General features: G+C 36.2%; 1 protein-coding gene across 8 annotated transcripts in view; it reads right to left on the bottom strand.

Annotated features, from left to right (window-relative positions):
* WDFY3 (WD repeat and FYVE domain containing 3) overlaps positions 1 to 22,197 on the bottom strand; it is a 298,737-nt gene that overhangs the window by 68,052 nt on the left and 208,488 nt on the right. For 7 of the 8 annotated variants that reach the window (XM_063663839.1, XM_063663844.1, XM_054484306.2 and 4 more), the window contains 7 exons: positions 17,241 to 17,476; positions 15,606 to 15,740; positions 14,032 to 14,211; positions 11,799 to 12,032; positions 4,314 to 4,413; positions 2,367 to 2,527; positions 800 to 1,029 (listed from right to left, as the gene is read on the bottom strand). In XM_063663839.1, coding sequence (XP_063519909.1) covers positions 800 to 1,029; positions 2,367 to 2,527; positions 4,314 to 4,413; positions 11,799 to 12,032; positions 14,032 to 14,211; positions 15,606 to 15,740; positions 17,241 to 17,476 — 1,276 coding nt within the window. The remainder of the gene's footprint in view (positions 1 to 799; positions 1,030 to 2,366; positions 2,528 to 4,313; positions 4,414 to 11,798; positions 12,033 to 14,031; positions 14,212 to 15,605; positions 15,741 to 17,240; positions 17,477 to 22,197) is intronic. The other variant, XM_063663841.1, reaches the window with a different exon arrangement.

The following is a 22,197-nucleotide window of genomic DNA, read 5'->3' on the forward strand; positions in this document are numbered from 1 at the left end:
TACCTAACAATTACAAAATGTTCATTCAACTAAGAACATTTTTCTAATATGCCTGTGTCCTCTCTCCAGTTTTATATCTCACTACTCTGCTCCTGTAGTGAAATAGTTGCAGTTCCCCTGAGATGCCACACTCCTTCTTCCCTCTGGGCATTCATACAGACTGTTCTTTCCTCCAGTAGCAGTTGTCTCCATTCTCTTGTCCTCCCCAACCAGGTCTCAAGCTGCAGCTCAGCAGGTATTTCTTTCAGGTTAGGGGCCCCTCTTATGTGCCTCCAAAGCACTGGGTTGTTCCTAGCAGATCACTCAATACAGCTGACTGGTCTTGCTTAGCTGTTTCTCCTCAAGAAGGCTGCCACAGGGTCTATCATACTCACATTTTGTCCCAGCCCCTAATTCAATGCTTGGCCCCGGCAGACTCTAATGAAATATCTGTCAAAGCAATCAACTGAAAAATACTAATTTTACTCATTTAACATATAACACTGCATTGAGCTTCACTTTTTACTTCTCTTAGATTTCAACGGTGTATATTTTATTTGCTTTAAAAGCAAACTTCCTTATATAAGTGACATATGGTGAAAATGGAAAATTTTAAAGGTGTAGAAAACTAAGTTAAAGGAAAAAAAATACCCATTATTTCACTGCAAAAATGCAACACTTGCCCTTTACCTTTTTGCATAAAGATTTAAATAAAACAGAATAAGGGTAAAATAAATGTTACTATCAAAAAAATAAAGAATTTTGTTGGAATAACATCAAAGCCAAATTTAACATGGCAAACTGAACCTAAAGGATTTACCTTCCAACATGTAGATTTATCAAGCAGTGGGCCAGACAGCTAATGAATTCTTGGTCATGGTTCCCAGGTCCCAGAATCAAGTTTCTGTTTACAGTGAGGACCCTGAGTGAATCAAGCAGAGCTACTTGCTGAGGAACGGTTTTGTGTGCCCGTGAGAACTGGTACAAGATGGTCCTATTGAGGCAATGATACACTGCATCCAGTGACAATCCCTGTGATCTTCTCTTTGACTAAAGACATGAAAGACATGTTTTTAGTACAGTAGACAAAAGTAAAACACCTGTTAATCATTCATACATGAACTTTTATTAGGTCTATTATATACCAGATGCCATGCTAAGTATGAAGGTGCTAAGTTAGAAGATACAAAGCTCTTATTATTATGGATTTCAGAACCCATGAGACACATCAATACCATTTAATGAATGATATGAGGGCTACATAAAAAAAAGAGCTCCCAGGGAGGAGAGCCACTAACGATGCTGTGGGGCAGAGCAGTCTCCCTGAGAACACAAGGATGTGACAGCTAGGGGAGTCTCCTCACAAATATATTTTGTTAGGATAAATGATCTATATTCAAAAGTACTGAAAAAAATTAAGATGTTACTAAAATCATTTTTTTTGACATTCTAATTTCATCCCCTCATTTGAGAATTTTTCTCTTTGGCTTAAATACAAATATATCCCTTTAAAAAGTCTTAGGTGACATGACAGAGCCTATGTATCTGTATAGCATATGCTAACAAAACATGTAATAATTATTTCTTACTTTCTACATTAAGTATTAAATAAGATTAATCAATTGTGCCAAACCAGGCCAAACCCTTAATTAAAAGTACTGTGAACATGCACAAAAAATAACAACTTCAAGAAAATATAAACTACAAGGAACTTTGTAAAGATTCAACTGATAAGAGAATATTCTTTTAATATCAACTCTTCATGCTGTGCAAGCCTTTACACATGGATGTAGTATACAGTACAAACCTACCAAACTGTATCACTGTATTAAGGTATTTAAATCTATCTGGGTAGCAAAGAATAATACCTAGGCAACTTTACAAAGGACACATTGGCACCAGGCAATTAGTAATAGGGGAGGTGTTCAAAGTCTGTATGTCTATTCAGTTTTTTTTTTTGAGACGGAGTCTTGCTCCGTCACCCAGGCTGGACTGCAGTATTGTGATCTTGGCTCACTGCAACCTCCACCTCCCAGGTTCAAATGATTCTCCTGCCTCCGCCTCCCAAGTAGCTGGAATTACAGGCGCGCACCAACATGCCTGGCTAATTTTTGTATTTTCAGCAGAGACAGGGTCTCACCATGTCGGTCAGGCTGGTCTCCAACTTCTGACCTCAAGTGATCCACCCACCTTGGCCTCCCAAAGTGCTGATACTATAGGTGTGAGTCACTGCGCCCGGCCCGTCTCTATTCACTTTTAATAAGCTTAGCTTTTTATTAAATGTTAACATTCATTATCTTATTAGTTACATTTAATTTCAACAATTTTGACACCACAGGCAAAACAGGATAACATGTACTCTACAACTGATACTGACAATGGATTACCTGTGCAATTAGTTGAATTATAAAATCTATAAGAAGTTTAGATTCTTTGTTGAACATGCCTTGCCAAAGCTTGTCCACCACACGCTGTGTGAAATAAAACACATTGTTCACCAATACCTGGTAGCTTCCTCCACTGGTAATAGGCAGAGATGCATCTTCCCCTAAATTCCAGTAGGAAAAAAAGTCTAAGAAAATTGATATCTACCAACACAAGAGCAGATCCTCAAAAAAAAATCAGGCTAAGGTAAAATAAGTGTATCTACAACATGTAGCAATATAACTACTAGCTTTTATGCACTACTTGAAGAAAATGACATTCAATGGCCAGAAATCAGGATAAATAATTTCAGCAGGATAAAGCATTATGGATTGAAACTACCTGTGGAGTCTCCTATTGCCTAAACAGAGTCTGTGATAAACAAGCAGTTCCTCAACATAAACTGTCAGTCACAGGTGTTCTCCATTTGAGAGAAAAAGGGCCAGTTTATTAGCTCTTAATTGATTTTGTGTAAGTAATAAAGGGTAAAACTGTGAAACAAAACTCTGTTTTAGTGTATCGCTCCACTAGCAGTGAAGTAACACAGACAGAAGAGAGCTTCAGGAAAATTGTGAAAAATAAAGTAGAATCATTGTTGAGGGGTGTGTTTAGCCCCTCCATCATAACCATCAGCTCTCTCTCTTTCTAAAGCTATCCGAGTGTTTTCAGTGTGTTTGCCATATACATATTGCTTTCAGACTAATCCTCCTAGCTCCTCCTCCTAACCAGAATGCTTCCTCTAAGCCAGGGGTCCCCAACTCCCAGGCCATGGAACGGACCACACAGCAGGAGGTGTGAGGCGGGTGTGCAAGCATTACCACCTGAGCTCTTTCTGTCATATCAGCAGTGGCATTAGATTCTCATAGGAGTGCAAGCCCTATTATGAACCGTGCATGCAAGGGATCCAGGGTTGCACAATCCTTCCGAGAAGCAAATGATAAATGTAATGCTTGAATCATCGCAAAACCGTAATCCCCCCTTGGTCTGTGGAAAAACTGTCTTCCATGAAACTGGTCCCCAGTGCCAAAAAGGTTGGGGACCACTGCTTTAAGCCCTTCCTCCACAGAAATTCTGGAGGTGCCACAGAATTTGATTTTTATTATTCTCACCTAATGCTAAATTGCCCCATTAAGCAAAATTATTTGTGTTGTGTCTTTGTGTAGTATGACTGCTCTAAACTGGTAAGAATAAGTACAAAAGTGTGACTTTGAGAGTGCACAGTTGCATGTTAAGACAATACTAAAGATTTCCTGGCAAATTTACTTCGGGAAAAAAATTGTAATTTAATAGCGTAGAGGTTATATGATTAGCATTATTGCTAGGAACTCAAAAGTAGCATATATAGTATACTAACCCATTATGTTTCCTTCTTTTATAATTCTACTTTGTTTTATACACAAATGTTGGCTTCACTGTAAATGTATTAAGTTTTATATTTGTATTGTAATTAGATACAGACATACAGAAAAAACACATTTCAATGTGTTTTGACTCTATGTCCTGGAAGCCATACTAAAAAGATAACATACATATACCTATGACCTAACAATTCCACTCACAGGTATATACTCAACAGATACGTTTAAGTGTTGTACACCTATGTGGTCCATATGAACATGAATGTTTATAGCAGCTGTTAAAATAATTATCTCAAGCTGAAAACTTTCATATATCTGTCAAGAGTAAAATGACAAATTTATATATTCACATGATGAAATACTATATAGTAATGAAAATAATGGACTCCTGCTACATGCAACAAGATAGACAAATCTCATAAATATAATGTTGACTATGAGAAGCTAGACAAAAAAGGAAAGAAAAAAGCTGATGTTAAAAAGTAGTTTTACTTGGGGCTTACAGAGGAAAGTGATTATAGGTATTTTTATAAAATAAAAACACAGAATTACCTAATAACACATCAGCTGCAAGCAAATGGTCCATCACACTATCCAAAATGTAAGTTTGAAATTCTTTTTGCTGAGTTCTTGTAGACCTTTCAGGGGAAGCCTAATCAAGAAAATTTAGAATTAGAAACAGAACCAACTAAAACAAAAATATGAGCTCAACCACATTTACATTACCTAATATATTAAAAAGATAAAAAAATCCTACTGATAAATTTTTTTTAAATGCCATGAGAGATGGTATACATGCTATGCTTATGGTCTTTCACGTATTTTCTGACTACAGAATTTAAAAAAATTTAAAGCAAAGGTGAAACATCATCTTCTTTCGAATCCATTCCTTAAAACACAGTATTCTAAACATTATTATATTGTTATAGTTTATATTATATAATATATATTATATATAATATATGAAACTATATTAATAGTTATATAAAAACTGTTATAACAGTTTATAACAATATAAACTACAACAATATAATAAATACTTGACTATTATCACACCTCACTTCCAAAAGAGATATGGCAGTTTACAATGAAATACAGATAAAATAAATAACAAATGAATTATAAAGCCATTAAAACAAATACAAAAACCCAAGAATCTAGTAATCAAGAGGGCATGTCAGTAGGGAGGGGAAATACATTTGTAACAAAAAACTAAGCACACAATTTAGCTCTGAGCTTCATAGGTGTCAAGAAAAAAATGGTTTACAAAGCTTTTTATTGTCTATAAAAAGAAACACATAGCGTCAAGTGCCTACAGTCCCAGCCACTAGGGAGGCTGGGGTGGGAGGATCACATGATTTTGAGTCAAGCCTGTGCAATATAGCAAGAACCTTTTATTAAAAAAAGTAAGAAGGAAAGAAAAACACAATAGATTGTCAGCAAAGACATACGTTTTCCTAAAATTGTTCTGAGAGGAATGTTCTCTGTGGGTTTTTGTAAGGAGGACAGTGAACAACCCTATATAGGTGGTATCTTTGTTAAGTTTTACAATGTACAAAGATGATTTTGAAAATTATCTTATGTTAAAGTGTAGAGCACAAAGTTAAACTGTAGTCTACTGACAACAATTCTACTTGTAATTAGGGTATGAAAATCCAGGTGCATAACTTTCCAGTATCTGATCCAGTGAGTAGCAAGGAACTGGGAACAGAGGGATGAGATGTAGGAAAGAGCCTTTTGTCACCCTCAAATGCCAGTAGTTTCAGCCAGGTTTTTGATAGGAGTTGGATATTAAACAATTCAATAAATGTCATAACTTCCTTTCTTAAAAAGAGATCTGTATGTTTTAGATTCAGGCACAGTATTGAGGTTTTGCAAGTGAAATGGAAGAACCTGCTTATTCTTGAAAAGAGAGATCCAGGACTATATTTATGACCCTGTTACAAAGGTGGGCTTTTGGAATGCTGTTCTATTTTCCCTTCTATTCTGATTTTCAAGGTGGTCCTGTTAAATGTTTTAAGAACGTAGCTAGAATAAAAGTTCTACATTGAGAACAAGAATACTAGCTTAAGTTCTCAAAAGCCAACTGCTAAATCAAAATTGTAAGGAAAATTGCTCTTTCTTCTGCATAAGACTATTCATTTTGTTTTAAAATGACAAAATATGGGTCTAGTAAGAATTAAAAGAATACCAGTGCTTAGGAATTTGGTTTGTCATTAAACTAATTTGGGAAAAAGTGAAGAACATCTCATGTTTTTAATCTTGATAAATTTTCCTGTGTAGTTGAACAGATTAATACAATAGCGAGCAGGAGACTTGTGACCAAGGCCTGTCTAGTCCTTTCAAGCTGATACTATATTGGGAGTCTTATCCCTATAAACTGAAGAGGATGTGAGGACTTTTAAGTGATTAACAGCAGACTGATAGTTCCAGGAGGCTTTCCTTATAATTATATCAGAGATATAATTTCCTTATAATTATATCAGCTTTTTCCAATAGCTTGAGTCATCATAATTTGCTAAGGAATAAAGCTCTCCAGTCACAGAAGGACATAAACATTTTGAAAAAAACGGTACTCCTGGCTGGGCATGGTGGCTAATGCCTATAATCCTAGTACTTTGGGAGGCTAAGGCGGGTGGATCACTTGAGCCCAGGAGTTCAAGACCAGCCTGGGGAACATGGCAAAACCCTGTCTCTACCAAAAAAAAAAAAAAAAAAAAAGTCTGGCATGGTGGTGTGTGCCAGTAGTCATAGCTACTTGGGAGGCTGAGTTGGGAGGATTGATTGACCTCCGCAGGTCAAGGATGCAATGAGCCATGACTGTGCCACTGCATTCCAGGCTATGCAACAGACCAAGACCCTGTCTCAAAAAAAGAAAGCTACTCTTTCAGGTTCATAATCAAGTCAAGGTGGTTAATGAGACTAGTAATGAGTAGGGCTTATCAAATCTTAACTAGAAAAAGTTTTGAAGTCTGTAAAACAAAGGGACTATTAAACATACAGAGATGCTTGGTGAATAACATTTATTTTTATTAAAATAATATTCTTTCTTATTCCAGAAGGATTTAAGACTGGCTCAGTCATCAACAGGCATTTAATCTTCTGATTCATCTCAATAAAACTGTTACACGAATGATGAGGACCCAGAATTTACACTTGTTACTGGTCCTAGTGGCCTAGTTTGATGTTCTTGCTGAGATGTATAGCAGTCTAACTTTTCAAGGACTTAACATTTTATGAAAGCATGCATTATTGTCTCTGAGGTGTTCTTTTTCTTTTTAAACAATTCACTGGACTACTGTTTTGTGCCAGACACAGGGCTTATATATATACATTATCTCATATAGTCAGGAAAATACCCTTGAAATAGATACTAATATCCCCATTTTAGAAATAAGTTAATTGAGGCTGAGAGAGAGTAAGTCACTTGATCAAGTCACAACTAGGATTCAAATCTCAGTTTCTGTGAAGCCAAAGCCCATGGCTTCACCAGTTATGTCATATTCTCCCCACTCTACTAAAATCTCCTTATGAAAGTTAAAAGCACAAGAGCAAATCTGCAAAGTGTGGGCTACAATCTCTTCATCACTCTTTTAGATAAGACTGGTTGGCCCACCAGACAACCAGAATGAAGGCAGGACAGGCACGGTGATCTGCTCTGGACTCTGGTGGTCAGATCTGTTTTCCTGGTGAAAACAGCAAAGCCAGTCAACATATCCATCAGTCTCCTTTTTAAGGTCTTGGGGACACTACCCAGAATCTTTGTGTCCCACACACAGGCCAGACAGCCCTTACGCATCTGCTGCCCATGGGTAGACAGCACAGTGGCTATGGAAGGAAGGCCTTTGGAATTCTGTCCTGTTTCTGTAATGGGCTGGAAGCCTTTAAAGATAGGATTTTGAGTCTCCTGATTCTGACTGTAGTCTGCCTGTTGACTGATTTTTCCTCTCTGAGTTATTCTGTGGTGCTCTCTTTGCCCACTTTGCCATTGTTTTTTGCTTGTTTCACTGTAGTTCCTCAGGGTGGGTTTCACTCTGATGCATGACAATGGGGAGCTCTTGTAGAAGATGGTTGGAATAGAGTCCAGTGAACTCCTCAGACCACAGCAACGTGCTTATGTTGGCTGTATCCCCTACCAAATCTCAACTTGAATTGTAGCTCCCATAATCCCCACAAGTCATGGGAGGGACACAGTGGAAGGTAATTAAATCATGGGGGTGGTTACTCTCATGCTGTTCTTGTGATAGTGAGTGAGTTCTCATGAGATCTGATGGTTTTATAAGGGGGTTTTCCCCCACTTCATTCTGCACTTGTCCTTGCTGCCACCATGTGAAGATGGATGTGTTTGCTTCCCCTTCTGCCATGACTGTAAGTTTCCTGAGGCCTCCCCAGCCATGCTGAATTATGAGTCAATTAAACCTCTTTCCTTTATAAATTTTTATTTTTATAAATTTATAAAATTTATATAAAGGAAAATTTTTATAAATTTTCCTTTATAAAGACATATCCAGTCTCGGGTATGTCTTTATTAGCAGTGTGAGGTTGGACTAACACGCACTCCAAGTCAGCACCCTCTCAGTTTCATTATCTTTACACAAATCTGTTTGAGCTGTTCTCATGCACCTTCTTCCCACTGCCACGGTATTTATTTGCAGCAAATTCATTTGGCTCTTCATGAGAAGTCTGGTGGTGACTGCACAGGGCACTGATAAACAGGGTCTAGGAGAAGAGTCTCTAGGCACCCTTGTAGAAGCCAACACAGGCCACGTAGTCAATTTTTTGAGTATGTTTAAGTGTTGGGCACTGTGTTATGAATATTAAATCTTATTTAGTTTTCACAATAATTCTCAGAGAGAGGTTCCACTTTTATATCATTTTACAGATGTGTAAATTGTATAGATGTGAAGAGAATTGAACTTGGTCAAGGCCACACAGCTATATCCAGCACACATGTAATTCCTCAAAATACTTTTTGTTGGGTGATGTACATATATTTAATCCTCACAATAATCTTGTAAGAGAGATGGTAAATAATATCATTCTCTAGAGAATGAATTTAGCTTGGGAAGATGAAAATGCTTATATAATAAACAACAGGGCCAGAATTTAAACCCAGGCACTTCTTATTCTCAAACCCATGCTCTAGCTTTCTGCCACACCACACCACTTCCCTTGTATTTGGCCTCAGTCACACTAAAGCCAGTCTATATGAATGGGAATCTCCTATTTTTATGCTAATGAATTTTACTGCTAATGAAGATAATTTTACATGTTCTTTTGTAGATATAATCAAGTAAGTAGATACTTTTATGATGAAATTCTAACACTCATAAGACTGAAGATGCTCTGGTTCACATTTACTGGACTCAGATGTTCAAGCCCCTTCCTTCACAAACGTAAATGGTAAATATGTAAGATAATTCTCCCTCTCTCTCTTTTTTCTTTTTTTTTTTGAGACAGGGTCTCACTCTGACATCCAGGCTGGAATGCACTGGAATGCAGTGGTGTAATTACGGCTCACTGCAACTTTGAACACCTGGGCTCAAGTGATCCTTCCACCTTAGCCTCCAGTAGGTAGGATACAGGCACGCACCACAACACTGGCTATGGCTAATTTTTTTGTAAAGATGGGATTTTACCTGTTGCCCAGGTTGGTCTTGAACTCCTAGCTTTAAGCTATCCTTCTGCCTTGACCTCCCAAAGAAAGTGTTGGGATTACAGGCATGGGCCACCATGCTCAACCTAATTTTCTTCTTGAATCTCTTCACGGATAAAGACTTCATAATCATAATTTTCAAAATCATATGTTTATAATTTATTCTGTTACACCAGTGGAAGACATAGAATGTTAATATTTCATTAATATAAATTTTTTTGTATATGTATTCTGCATATGTATATTAAAGATCCTCAAAATATTTAAAAGTAAATTTCTATGTTTTTTATTAGATAGTATCCTATCTTACTGTTTGGGAATTTCCAGGGATGAAGTTAATAATTAAATGATTCAAAAATACACTAAGCCTTACTTAATGTCATTGACAGGCTCCTAGCAACTGCAACTTTAAGTGAAACAATGTACAGCAGGTCCTCAAATAACATCATTTCCTTCAACCTAGTTTTATTATAAGGTTGATGAAGAAAAAAATTTAGTTTTGTTACACATCATTTTGCTTAAAGTTGTAGCTACCAAGAACCTATCAATGACATTAAGTGAGGACTTACTGTACTGACAGACTACACCAAGGCACTGTGCTAAAAATTGTGAGAGATGAAGGAACACATGAAAGTTGGTCTCTAAGCAGTTTATAATCTATCTGGAAGCTTCAATCCTGACATCCCCTGCTTTTCCCTGAACTATACTCCTACACCCTAATATAAGGAAGCACTATTCTACCGTAGGGCAAATTCATGCCAACAACAAAGAGAACCTTACTTCAAGGTTAATACATGTTATTATATATCAAATTCTTCCTACTAAAAAATATAGAAAACAAAAATAAAGGGCAATTATACAATTTATATATGGGTAATTAATTAGCTATTCAAGTTCCAGAAGCTTGAAAATGCTATCACTGTATATTTCCAGTCATTCCATATCTTTCATGTATGTATTTTCCTTTTTTGATCAGTTATGCTTTCTTGCACACATCTCTTCTGGACTTTATCCTATTATTTTCTGATAAACTATTTCACTTTTTCATAAAATGCTTCAAATTTTTACCCTATACAGTAAGATACTGGCCATCTCTTTTAGAGCTTTTTAAAGTTTCCAAAGGGGAGACGTTCCATTGGGCCTGCTTTTTAATTCTACCACATGCATTAGTGAGGAAACCAATTATTCTCCTGCCATTATTAAACACTGTCGTCCTGGTTAAATGCTTAGCATAACTGGTACCCTAATTACATTAGTGATTTTAAAAAAATTGACCAAATTGAGATACTTTCGCATGAATAAGATAAACATGTGGTTTTCAAGTTGCTATTTATAAGTTAACTGTACTAGCCACTAGAGGGAGCACAAAAAAAAAAATCTCAGGTTCAGCTGTCAAACTGCTGAGAGACAATGCAGTTCTTCAGGGAGAAAAGCAGTCTTCTCCACAGATGTACTCTTTCATAAAACGTGTTATTTTCAGAGCCCCTGGCATGGACTGTTTGATCTTATTTATATGAATTGGTCAAAAGAACATTAATGTATATGCAACTAATCACATTGTATTAAATTTTCTCTCTGTGATATCTTCAGACTTTTCTAGGTAAACATTTTTTAATGCTTTTCTGGGATAGCTAATTTCTAGAGCCAGCAATGAGGTCACTTAAAGGCTTAGAGCCACTCTCATTTTCTGATGCATCAGTTGATTCATATCAATTGTCAGGAGAATGGGCAGGCAGGCAACCTAGAAGTTTGCTGCCTTGGGCAATTTAACAAGTACATCCTGGGCACCTGTTCTGTACAATGCACCATGTGTTAAGCTGCACAGGACACTGACAACAGTAATACCTGGCAATGATAGGTAAGAGAAATTGATGTAGGAAATTATAAGGTAAGAAGACAATGCAACTAGGCACTGTTAATGTCCAGGGAAGGGGCTGGCACACTATGGCCTGTGGGCCAAATCCAGCCTGTGCTGTTTCTGTAGATAAAGTTTTATCAGAACACTGCCATGCTCATTCTCTTACGTATTGTCCATGGCTGCTTTCTAGCTACAACAACGTACTTGAACAGTTGTGACAGAGACCGTATGGCCCACAAGCTTAAAATATTTACTATTTGGCTTTTTACAGAATAAGTTCGCCAGCTCTTAGAGAAAGGATGATAAAGGACTGAATTAGAGACATCCTTGAGGGAAGGAAAAGAACAAACTGATAGGGTTGAAAGCACATGTGGGATTAAGAACTTTCCACAGCCTATAACATGTTCTGCCTACACATAAACAAGAGGAATTAGAAATCTTTGTTATAGAACTTGCTTGGTTACTAATGTTCTAATTTAAAAAGTAATGCAAAAGAGATGTAAATGCGTTTCTTTTTCTTTACCTCCAACAAAAGATCAATTAGTGGAGTTTGCTTGCTGGCAGGAGTGAGACAGAGGTTGTCTATGATTAAGACCCGCATGAAGTCAAAAACGAACTTTTTAGCCGGGTGATTGGTCAGATATGTCTTGGTGCCCACATTGCAGTACTCTGATTGGCTCCTGTTCATCCCTGTGTCTGCTGCAAATGCTTTAAACTCTTCTGCTGGAGATCCAACTTCATCATCAAGGTCAGTCACCTAGTAAAATCAAGTGGAAAGATACAGTAATCACATTAGACCTCTGACATTTTTACTTCTGTGTTTCCTAAAACTGTAGCAGCAGCATTTTCCACCTATTAAGCTATTCAGCACATTATTTCACTCTGCTTTACTCGACCCTTCCTTTCAAGGTAGTAATCTGGCACCATACGTCATGGTTACGCAACATATGGTGTTTCTGACTGACCACTAACAATATGTCACCTTTAAGTTGAATTATATGTCTATTGTGGCTAACTGCACTTAACATATATGGAATAATAAAATGAGGATAAATATGTTTCCATATTTGAACTCTACCCCTACCGTGAAGTCAAATGTCACAGAATTTCAGATAAAAATCTGGCATAATGGTAGCATGTAAGGGCTGATCTATTTTTTATAGGTTAAAAAAACCCCAAATAAATAAAAAAAAAAAACAAAACAATATTGGTGCCAATTTTGAACCAAGTGACAGAGAGTGAGACTAGCAAACAAATTATAAGATGCTGATGGCCAGGCGCAGTGGCTCACGCCTGTAATCCCAGCACTTTGGGAGGCCGACGCAGGCGGATCACCTGAGATCAGGAGTTCGAGACTAGCCTGGCCAACATGGCGAAACCCCATCTCTATTAAAAATACAAAAAAATTGGCCAGGCGTAGTGGTCCATGCCTGTAATCTCAGCTACTCAGGAGGCTGAGGCAGTAGAATCGCAGGAGAATTGCTTGAACTTGGGACGTGGAGGTTGCAGTGAGCTGAGACCGTGCCACCATTGCATTCCAGCCGGGATGACAAGAGCGAAACTCCGTCTCAAAAAAAAAAAAAAAAAAGATGCTGACAAGGAAAAGACATTGATATATTATTGAAGGTCTTTTTTTTTTTTAACCAAAAATAAGGATTCTAAAATTATAAACAAGCCAGGGTATTAAGGTCATGTGTCACATTTGCCTTTCTCCTAAAAATCCCCACCATTTTAGAATAAGTATTGCACCTTTATACATGGAGAAAAATTACTATAAAGAAGGTCATTTATCCCAGATCCTAGAGTATATGGTGGAAATATGAAGAAACATCATGAAACTTTGAAGTACTATTGAGGAATAACTATCTTTTGGGTGTGTTTTATCTATTTATTTTTAAACCTGTTTTATGTTTACAGTTTATTAGCTAATCAACATCAACGTGCAAAAGTAAGTGATTAGTCCCTGCAATATGGTTTTGTGTAAACTACAGTAGTTCATTTGTTTTGAGAAGTCATCAATATTTATGTCATCTGAACTCTTAGTTACTGTAATGAATAGTATTTAGACTCTAAAGTTATGAAACTATCCGGCAAGGCCTCTGCAAAAATGTGGTTCAGTGAATTTCCACATGAATACATTTTCAAAGCAGGAAACAAGGCAGCATATGAAGATGTGATATTGTACATGCTAACACAATTTTTGGGCTTATTTTAAAGAAGAAAGGAGTATCTATACTATATGTGATTATAATCTAATAGTTTTTAAGTTAGTACAAAATAAGCAAAATAAAACTTTAATGAAAAAAGAAAAGTCAGGCAGAAGAAAGGACCAACATTTGCTTTCAACCCTGTAATTTATTGGTAAAAGTTAAATCCAACAATTACTTACTTCCTAAAATAAAAAATAAATAAATTTGGTCGGACTAGAGCTATCTTAATGGAAAAGAACATTTTACAACTACACGGCTGGCATCGCGTAAAATAAGAAATGAATCAACTACTTAAAAAGGGAAATTACTAACAAGAGACTTATGAGAATATGGTGAATGAGAAAAGGAAGTAGAGTTCACTGTGATTTTAGGAGAAAGCAGAAGGAAACTGTGGGGAGCTGGGGACACCGGACAATAATGCAAGAGGTGATGTATAAAGTTATGAAACTGTAACTTGGTCAGAAACTTAAAAGATTGTCAAAAAAAATCTGCTAACCATTGAAACAGACTAATTCCAGTTCTGACATTTTCCTCCCCCTTTCCTACCATCTCTGAGTAAGGGCGAATATTGAAGGGGAAGACCGTGGCTGCTAATGCACACAGGAAGTCAGGGCTCATCCACATGGAGGCAAGGTCTGGGACGTTGTGATACAAATATCTGAAGAACTGCATCAGGGTCACAGGATATTCTCGGAGCCAAGATCCCTCTTCTTCTGATTGCCAAGGCTGTTATGGGGACATGAGAGGAAACACTATGTTAGTTATTGACACTGCTATAAATTATTTTAAAAATCCATTACTCAGTATTTTATGAAACTGGATATATTGATGGTCCAGAACTCTGTAAACCACACATATGAGTAAACACACATGTACACACACATGCAAAGAAATTTAGAAACTAGCTAAAACAAAAAATCTCCTTAGAAACTGATAGGATCATTGTCTAATCATTGGATTACTCACAGGTCTGCTAACTAGAATCAGTGGTTTTGATTATTTATTATTATTACCATGAGTGTTGGTGGTATGAAAGTGGCTGTATTACCATTAATGTTGCCCCATCGTGCATCATGCTAGGAAGTCAGGAGTAAGATAAAAGGTGGGGAAGTTACTTCACCTTTCTGAGCCTCACTCTTAAGCATTATGTAATACCACAATGATGATGATTAAAAAAATGAATACTGTATATTTGAACAACGTATATCTTCTGATACCTGCCCAGAGAGTATCTTTTAAAAAACTTTTCTTATGTCTTTATAGTTGTTTATGAATAGGCACCAAAACAAGACTCCTAAAACATTCTAAATTAATACATTTAATGGTAATGTTCTGTTCTTAGATGATACAACAATAGTTTTGACTGAAATTAGATTTGTCAGGTACATGTAATTCAAGGAGTCAAGTTAATATTTCCTGTTACAACACAATCCTAAATTGTATAAACAAATCTGGTCATCATTCACAGTATTCCTGTGAGATCAATAGGAACATCAGTTCTGTCTTTTACTCTTTCAATTCTTCATCTCTAAGTTAGACATAATTAGTGCAGAAGAAAAGCAAAAACAAAATCAAATGAAACTTGTATTGTTAACATTTCTGACCTCTAAATGAAAGTGACTTTAAAAGTTGAAATAACATATTATTGTAATAACATATACTACAAATATATACTCATTATATATGCACTCATTATTATATATTTTATTACATTAATAATGTAAGTTAATACTTATGAAGCACTTATTATGTATCAGCCATGTTTATAAGTGCTTTATGTGTATACACTATCTTATTAATTCCTCACAAATACCCTAAGAGATGCATTCTATTATTGCAAGCATTTTAAACACCAGGAAACTGAGGCACATAACTGAGGATAATACATTGGAAGTACCAGAGGTGAGATTTTAACCCAGGTAGGGCTCCAGAGTGCACGGTCTTAATAACTACACAGTCTGTTCTTACGTTAGACATAATTTTGTCTAACATAAGAGTCTGAAGTTCCTGAGATCATGCAGTAAATAAGTAGTTATGTTACCAAAAAATTCCTCTATTTACAAAAAAGTATCCCAGGCAGGAGGAATTCTCAACAGGCCTGGGCATTTGAGTGAACTTACTGAATTCAGCATGCTGCGGAGCATTCCCAATAATAAAAAAACAGCTTCTGTGCATACGTTATGGATAGAAGAGACCACAGTTCCACTGGAGGCAGGAACTCCAAAGATAAATGTCCAAATGGAATCCAAATCAAACTGCAGAGGTGAAAGTGAGCAAATATTAGCCACCACCAATTTTTCAGTAGAGACCCTCATAAGTTCTAATAGTCTAAAATTTCTTTGAAACTAGTTTTTTGTTGTTTTTAAAAGTAACCAATGATATAGACATAAAGAACTAGTACCCTTCCATCCTACATTTTAAAACTCATTTTTATAGATATAAAAAAATTGAATACTGTATATCATTCTGCATCCTGCCTTAGGTACCTACGTTAAAAACATTGCTTTCTACCTTTTTCCTAAAGAATATAAAAATAAAATACATGTTAATTAGCCAAGAGATAAAATTATAGAACGAATAAATTTAAGCAAGATCTTTTAAACAAAGCACATTAAGCTCACTTCTTTCCCATTCTCAGCAATATTTTAATTTTAGATTACTTACAGATAAATCTGATAAACTAAAAATTAATTTGAGACTTATTAATAGCAGTTTTATATATAAACTTTATGACTATGGTACCATGGATATTGAAAAATTGCATAACCAATACAACTGTGCTAGGCGTGAATCTGTATCTTAATTTAATCTAAGGGCACAGACTCAAGTGTTTACACTTAAAAGATTTTGTCAACTACTAGAATTGATTTGAATAGCATTTGGCATTAGGATGGAAGTGTAGTTGAGTCTAAAAGCTAAATTCCTAAGTCTTTGCAGTGCCGCAAACATAAGCTATATCTAGACATCTTTAATAGTCTTCAATTAGAAGTCAAGTAAAGTCTTACTGTTTTCCCAATGTGGATGCTATCTATCGTTAAGTAATTTTTTTTTTCCTAATCCGAATTTGCACTGAGAATCCTGTCATACCCACTCGAGGAGTGATATTTAATTTATGGTATATAAGCCACTCCTTTCATTTTTAATTCTGCAGAAATAAATCACATGACAGGCTGGACACAGTGGCTCACGCCTGTAATCCCAGCACTTTGGGAGGCCGAGGCAGTTGGATCACCTGAGGTCAGGAGTTCAAGACCAGCTAGGCCAACATGGTGAGACCCCGTCTCTACTAAAAATACAAAAATTAGCCCAGTGGGGTAGCGCCTGACTGTAGTTTCAGCTACTCAGGAGGCTGAGGAAGAAGAATCGCTTGAACCCGGGAGGTGGAATTTTCAATCAGCTGAGATCATGCCACTGCACTCTAGCCTGGGTGACAGAGTAAGACTCTGTCTCACAAATAAAATAAAATAAAATAAATCATATAACAAAAGAGTTCTTTAGATCACCATTAAATATCATCCAGAGTCTTTATGCATATATAATATACAGAGTAATCATATAGAAAAAAATGTAAATAGGGACAAAGGACTTTTTGGGAAATTTTTCTGTGGTATTTTCAGATTTTTCTGTCCCAAATCAAACCTTAAATGTGGGGAAACTGATGGAATTGACAGTTGGTTTTACAGTGATCATCCATTATCCTACGGTGATTCTTTGGAATACGTAATTTCACGCACCCCTTGCTAGATAATTCCTACCTGGCAACCCTGCTTACTCCGGCAGCTGATGACAGGCACACTGACCTGCAGGTTCTCAGGCAGCTCACTAACTGGCTGCTGCAGAAACAATGCCATGAGGAGAAAATAGAGGGCAGGGACATTAGTGTGTTTAGGAAGGAATGACTGAAGGACTGGAAAACCAGGAAAATGACAAGCATCTCGGTTAATCTCCCTGACCGTCGATCTCCCACCAGCACTTCTGCCCACGTTGAATCCTAAGAGAAGAGGAAATATAACAGTAAGTGCAAAATTAGCAACTGATAAACATGCTGCATTAACAAAGGAGGAAGTAATTCAGTATGTGTCAACACTTCTATCCAGAAAATTCGTATTACTATAGGCAATTAAGTATTCAATTGTTGAATTAATCTCCAGTTAAAAGTTTTACTTTACAATTTGTTTGACTTTAGCAAGCCTGTCTATTAGGATATAGGTTTTGAAACACAGTTGAGAAAATAAGATACAAGGAGTTTGAAAATCCTTCTTAAGGTGCTATAAGTTCTACTTATTAAATGACCTCAGAAGAGCTCTAGTGTTCTTGGTTTGTAGTTCCCTTAGAAAAAAGTGAAATCCGAAATACAGCCAAAATTTAGAATGCTACAAAAATATAACTTAAAAATATCCTTGTTATAATATATTTTTATTTTTTTGAGACACAGTTTTGCCCTGTTGCCCAGGCTGGAGTGCAGTGCCATGATATTGGCTCACTGCAACCTCCACCTCCTAGGCTCAAAGCAGTCCTCCCACCTCAGCCTCCTGAGTAGCTGGGACTACAGCCATGAGCTACCACCCCCAGCTAATTTTTGTAACTTGCTACAATATAGTTAATATATTTCATTGTCCTGAAAATCATGAAAAACTAGTTAACCTTAAATTACCTATGAATTTAGAGATAAGACAAAATGAGTAAGTAAAACAATCTTTACTCACAACATGATCTGTAATCTGTTGGAAAGCTGCTGGGCAGTGGGATGGCAAATCCAAGCCCGTTGTGGCTGCAGCTATCCACTGGCTGAACTTAACATCCGGAATTCTCTCTAGAAACCCAGCTTTTTAAGGAGATAGTCAGTTCTTACTAATGTAGCTTATGGCATCAGTGTTTCTATCAATCTTGTTTCCTCTGTTTTATAATGAAACTCAGGATACACCCTAAACATGTGGTTCACCTCATACCTAGGGAAGTACTCAGTACACAGTGAATGTTAGTCAAATTTTCAATGGAAACTTTTGTGAATAGCAACTAATAGATGAGGAATTGATTTCGGTCTAAAGCAATTTGTATTTCAAATAGATATTTGCATTTATTATTTATTCTTTAAGACATGAGGGTTCACTCTGTTGCCCAGGCTGGAGTACAGTGGCGTGATCGTAGCTCACTTAACCTCAAACTCCTGGACTCAAAGGATCCTCCCGCCTCAGCTTCCCCAGTAGCTAGGACTACAGGCATATGCAACCATGCCTGGCTAATTAAAAACTTTTTTTTGTAGAGACAGGGTCTTGCTATGTTGCTCAGGCTGGTCTCAAACTCCTAGCGTCAAATGATCCTCCTGCCTTGGCCTCCCAAAGCACTAAGATTACAGGCATGAGCGACTGCACTCAGCAAAGATATCCATATTTTTTTCAACTTCTTTTTTTCTGGAGTGCAGCAAAGTACATATTACAACTACTATTTTATATAATAAAGGAAAAATTTATGTCTAGGTTGCTTTTAAAATATTTTATCCTAACGAATTCCTCAGTGTGACGGGAATTAACTTCCAAAGTATGCTCTTCTAATTAATAAAAAAATTATATAGCAATTTAACAAGCTCTTTCCCATATCATTCCTTAATCACAATGAACATGTGAGGTAGAAATTACTATTATCATTTTTACAACATAGAAAACATGATTTGTTCAAAGTCACAATGTGGCATAAGTGGAGGCACTATGATTTGACAACTCATTTCTCCATTTTAGAGTCTGTAAAATTATTGTTTTCTTTGCCCTCATTAATGAAACTGCCACATTTCTGAAAGATTGGCTTAATTAGAATGACTTAATTAGAAGATCTTGCTGATTTTTCTTTATAGAAATTCCAAATAAAATTATAAGATTAAACAATGTTTTGAGCTCTAAGAAATCAAAAGGCATCTCAGCTACTCAGGAGGCTGAGATGGGAGGATCGCTTGAGCCCAGGAGCTTAAGTCTAGCCTGGACCACATAACAAGACCCAATCTCTAAAAAATAAAAAATTTTTAAAAAGTGAAAAAGAAACCAAAAGACATGAAGTGGTATTTTATACATTAAATAGGAAAATAGATTTTGATAACACTGCAAGTCCTAAAAAAAACCCAAAAAACTGGCATTCTCATTTTCCTCTCCTCTCACATTATTTTCCCCTATAATTAATCTTAAGGAATATTTAATATACTACGATTAAGCATTAATTTAGATACAAGTTTCAGCCACATGAAAGACTTTTATGGCAGCCATAACAAAGAATGAGTTCATGTCCTTTGCAGGGACATGGACGAAGCTGGAAACCATCATCCTCAGCAAACTAACACAGGAACAGAAAACCAAACACTGCATGTTCTCACTCATAAGTGGGAGTTGAACAATGAGAACACATGGACACAGGGAGGGGAACATCATGCACCGAGGTCTGTTGTAGGGTGGGGGTTAAGGGGAGGGAGAGCATTAGGACAAATACCCAATGCATGTGGGGCTTAAAACCTAGATGACGGGCTGATAGGTGCAGCAAACCACCATGGCACATGTATACATACGTAATAAATCTGAATGTTCTGCACATGTATCCCAGAACTTAAAGTAAAATTTAAAAAAATCTATTTTTATAAAGAAAAATTTTACAAAAACCAATACATGTGAATAAAAAAGTAAAAAAAAAAAAAAAAAATAGGTTGCTAGTCCGATCAAGGAGAAATAGAATCAAATGAGCTGATATGTACAGTTGTTTACACACACAAAAACGTGTATGTGTCAGATAGATATTCAGGGAAAATTAAGTGGGGTCAAATTGAAATTAAATTTAAATTGAATACCTAGATATAGGAGCAGCATATGCATGCTCATGCAAGTACCAATGAAGGACAAAAAGATTCTAATGCATGAAATCAGGTAGGTCAGACACAGTGAAAGCACCTCTCTCCAATATTACTAAAGTGACGCAGGACAGAAAAAGCACAGGACTAACAAAAGACAGATTTTTAGAGAGTATTACTGCCTAGCGAACTAACCTTATGTAGTTAACAGTCTTAATTTCCTAATTAGAGAAATTAATCCTTACTTTATATTCATTAGGCTTATTTTCTAGAAAATAAAACTTATATGCTATAAAATATATGCCTGTCTCCAGAATCATGAAGGGCAAATGAGATGATATATGTGAAATAATTTTGCAAACCACAATGTACTATTATAAATCTCAGGCGTTATTACTACTGCTGCTGTTGGCCTTCAAAATAAGCATTGCTGTCAATTAGCATTTAAATCTTGCATATTCAACAGAATTCACATTCAATTGTGCCTTTCATTGTTTATTCTCCAGTAGGTATTATTAAGGCCAATAAACAAAACTTCTTACTACCAAAATGTTCAAAATAATTATAACTGTAGATTAAATCCTTCCCCAGAGTTCATGTAAAATGTGATCTATTTTTTGAGCACAAAAGTACTCATGATGATCATTTAAAATGTATATTATAAAGCAGACAATTTTCTTTAGAAATCATTTCACAGTGACATGGAAATGATATTACTTTTCCTTTATCACATACAAAGTTTCTTCAGACCTTCTTCACATCTGAAATAACAATACAATAGTAGTATGTTGAAAGACCTGTCTTCCTATGGCTGGGTGCAGTGGCTCACGCCTGTAATCCCAGCACTCTGGGAGGTGGAGGCAGGTGGATCACGAGGTCAGGAGATCGAGACCATCCTGGCTAACATGGTGAAACCCCGTCTCTACCAAAAAAAAAAAAAAATACAAAAAATTAGCCGGGCGTGGTGGCAGGTGCCTGTAGTCCCAGCTACTCGGGAGGCTGAGGCAGGAGAATGAACCCAGAAGGTGGAGCTTGCAGTGAGCCAAGATCGCGCCACTGCACTCCTGCCTGGGGGACAGAGCTAGACTCCGACTCAAAAAAAAAAAAAAGATCTGTCTTCCTATAATTTACTTTCATGTTTGAAGAAGTAGTACAGGCAGCAGCTAGACACTGATACTTAAACATTTTTTTCTATAAATAAATTACATATTAAATTCTAATCCCTATTTTTCCCATCGGACCAAGGTAAATAGATATTCTCAATATCAGCTTAAGATCAGACATACAACAATTAGATATGATTTACAAGGTAATGATACATGACAAATGTATTTTTAAAATTATTTAACTGAATGACTTTGCCTTTAAATAAAAACAATATCTTCAAATATATATTTTCCAAAGTAATATTACTAATATGAATGGAAATATATGAGTTCAAATAAATCTAGCATAGGAAATTGCAATTTTCTAACATCAGGTAAATGCTCAGTTATAGGCTGAAAATAGCTATGGTACTAGTGAGCTTACATCCTTGTGTGGCAATATAAGATAAATGTTAAAAGCATAGGCTTTGGAACTGAGTAAAATGAATTTGGTTTTCTAATCTGTAAAATAGATATGATAATATTTGCACCTCACAGAGTTATCGTGATGAAATGTTATTGCCTGGCAAGTGTTTAGGAACTAGCACACAGTAAGTACTCAAAATAAATATTTATTATTATTATTAATTTAGTTCTACTACTGATAATTTGCTAATTATTTACTTACAGATCAATAAGGCCTATACTACAAAAAGATCTTGAGGAATTCCCTGAGTTTTCAAATCTTAGTATCTTATTTCTGTCTTCAGTTTGATTTGCCATTTAAAAGGCCTAATTTGAAAT

The sequence above is a fragment of the Pongo pygmaeus genome, chromosome 3 (genome assembly GCF_028885625.2).
Source record: "Pongo pygmaeus isolate AG05252 chromosome 3, NHGRI_mPonPyg2-v2.0_pri, whole genome shotgun sequence".
NCBI classification, from domain to species: domain Eukaryota; kingdom Metazoa; phylum Chordata; class Mammalia; order Primates; family Hominidae; genus Pongo; species Pongo pygmaeus.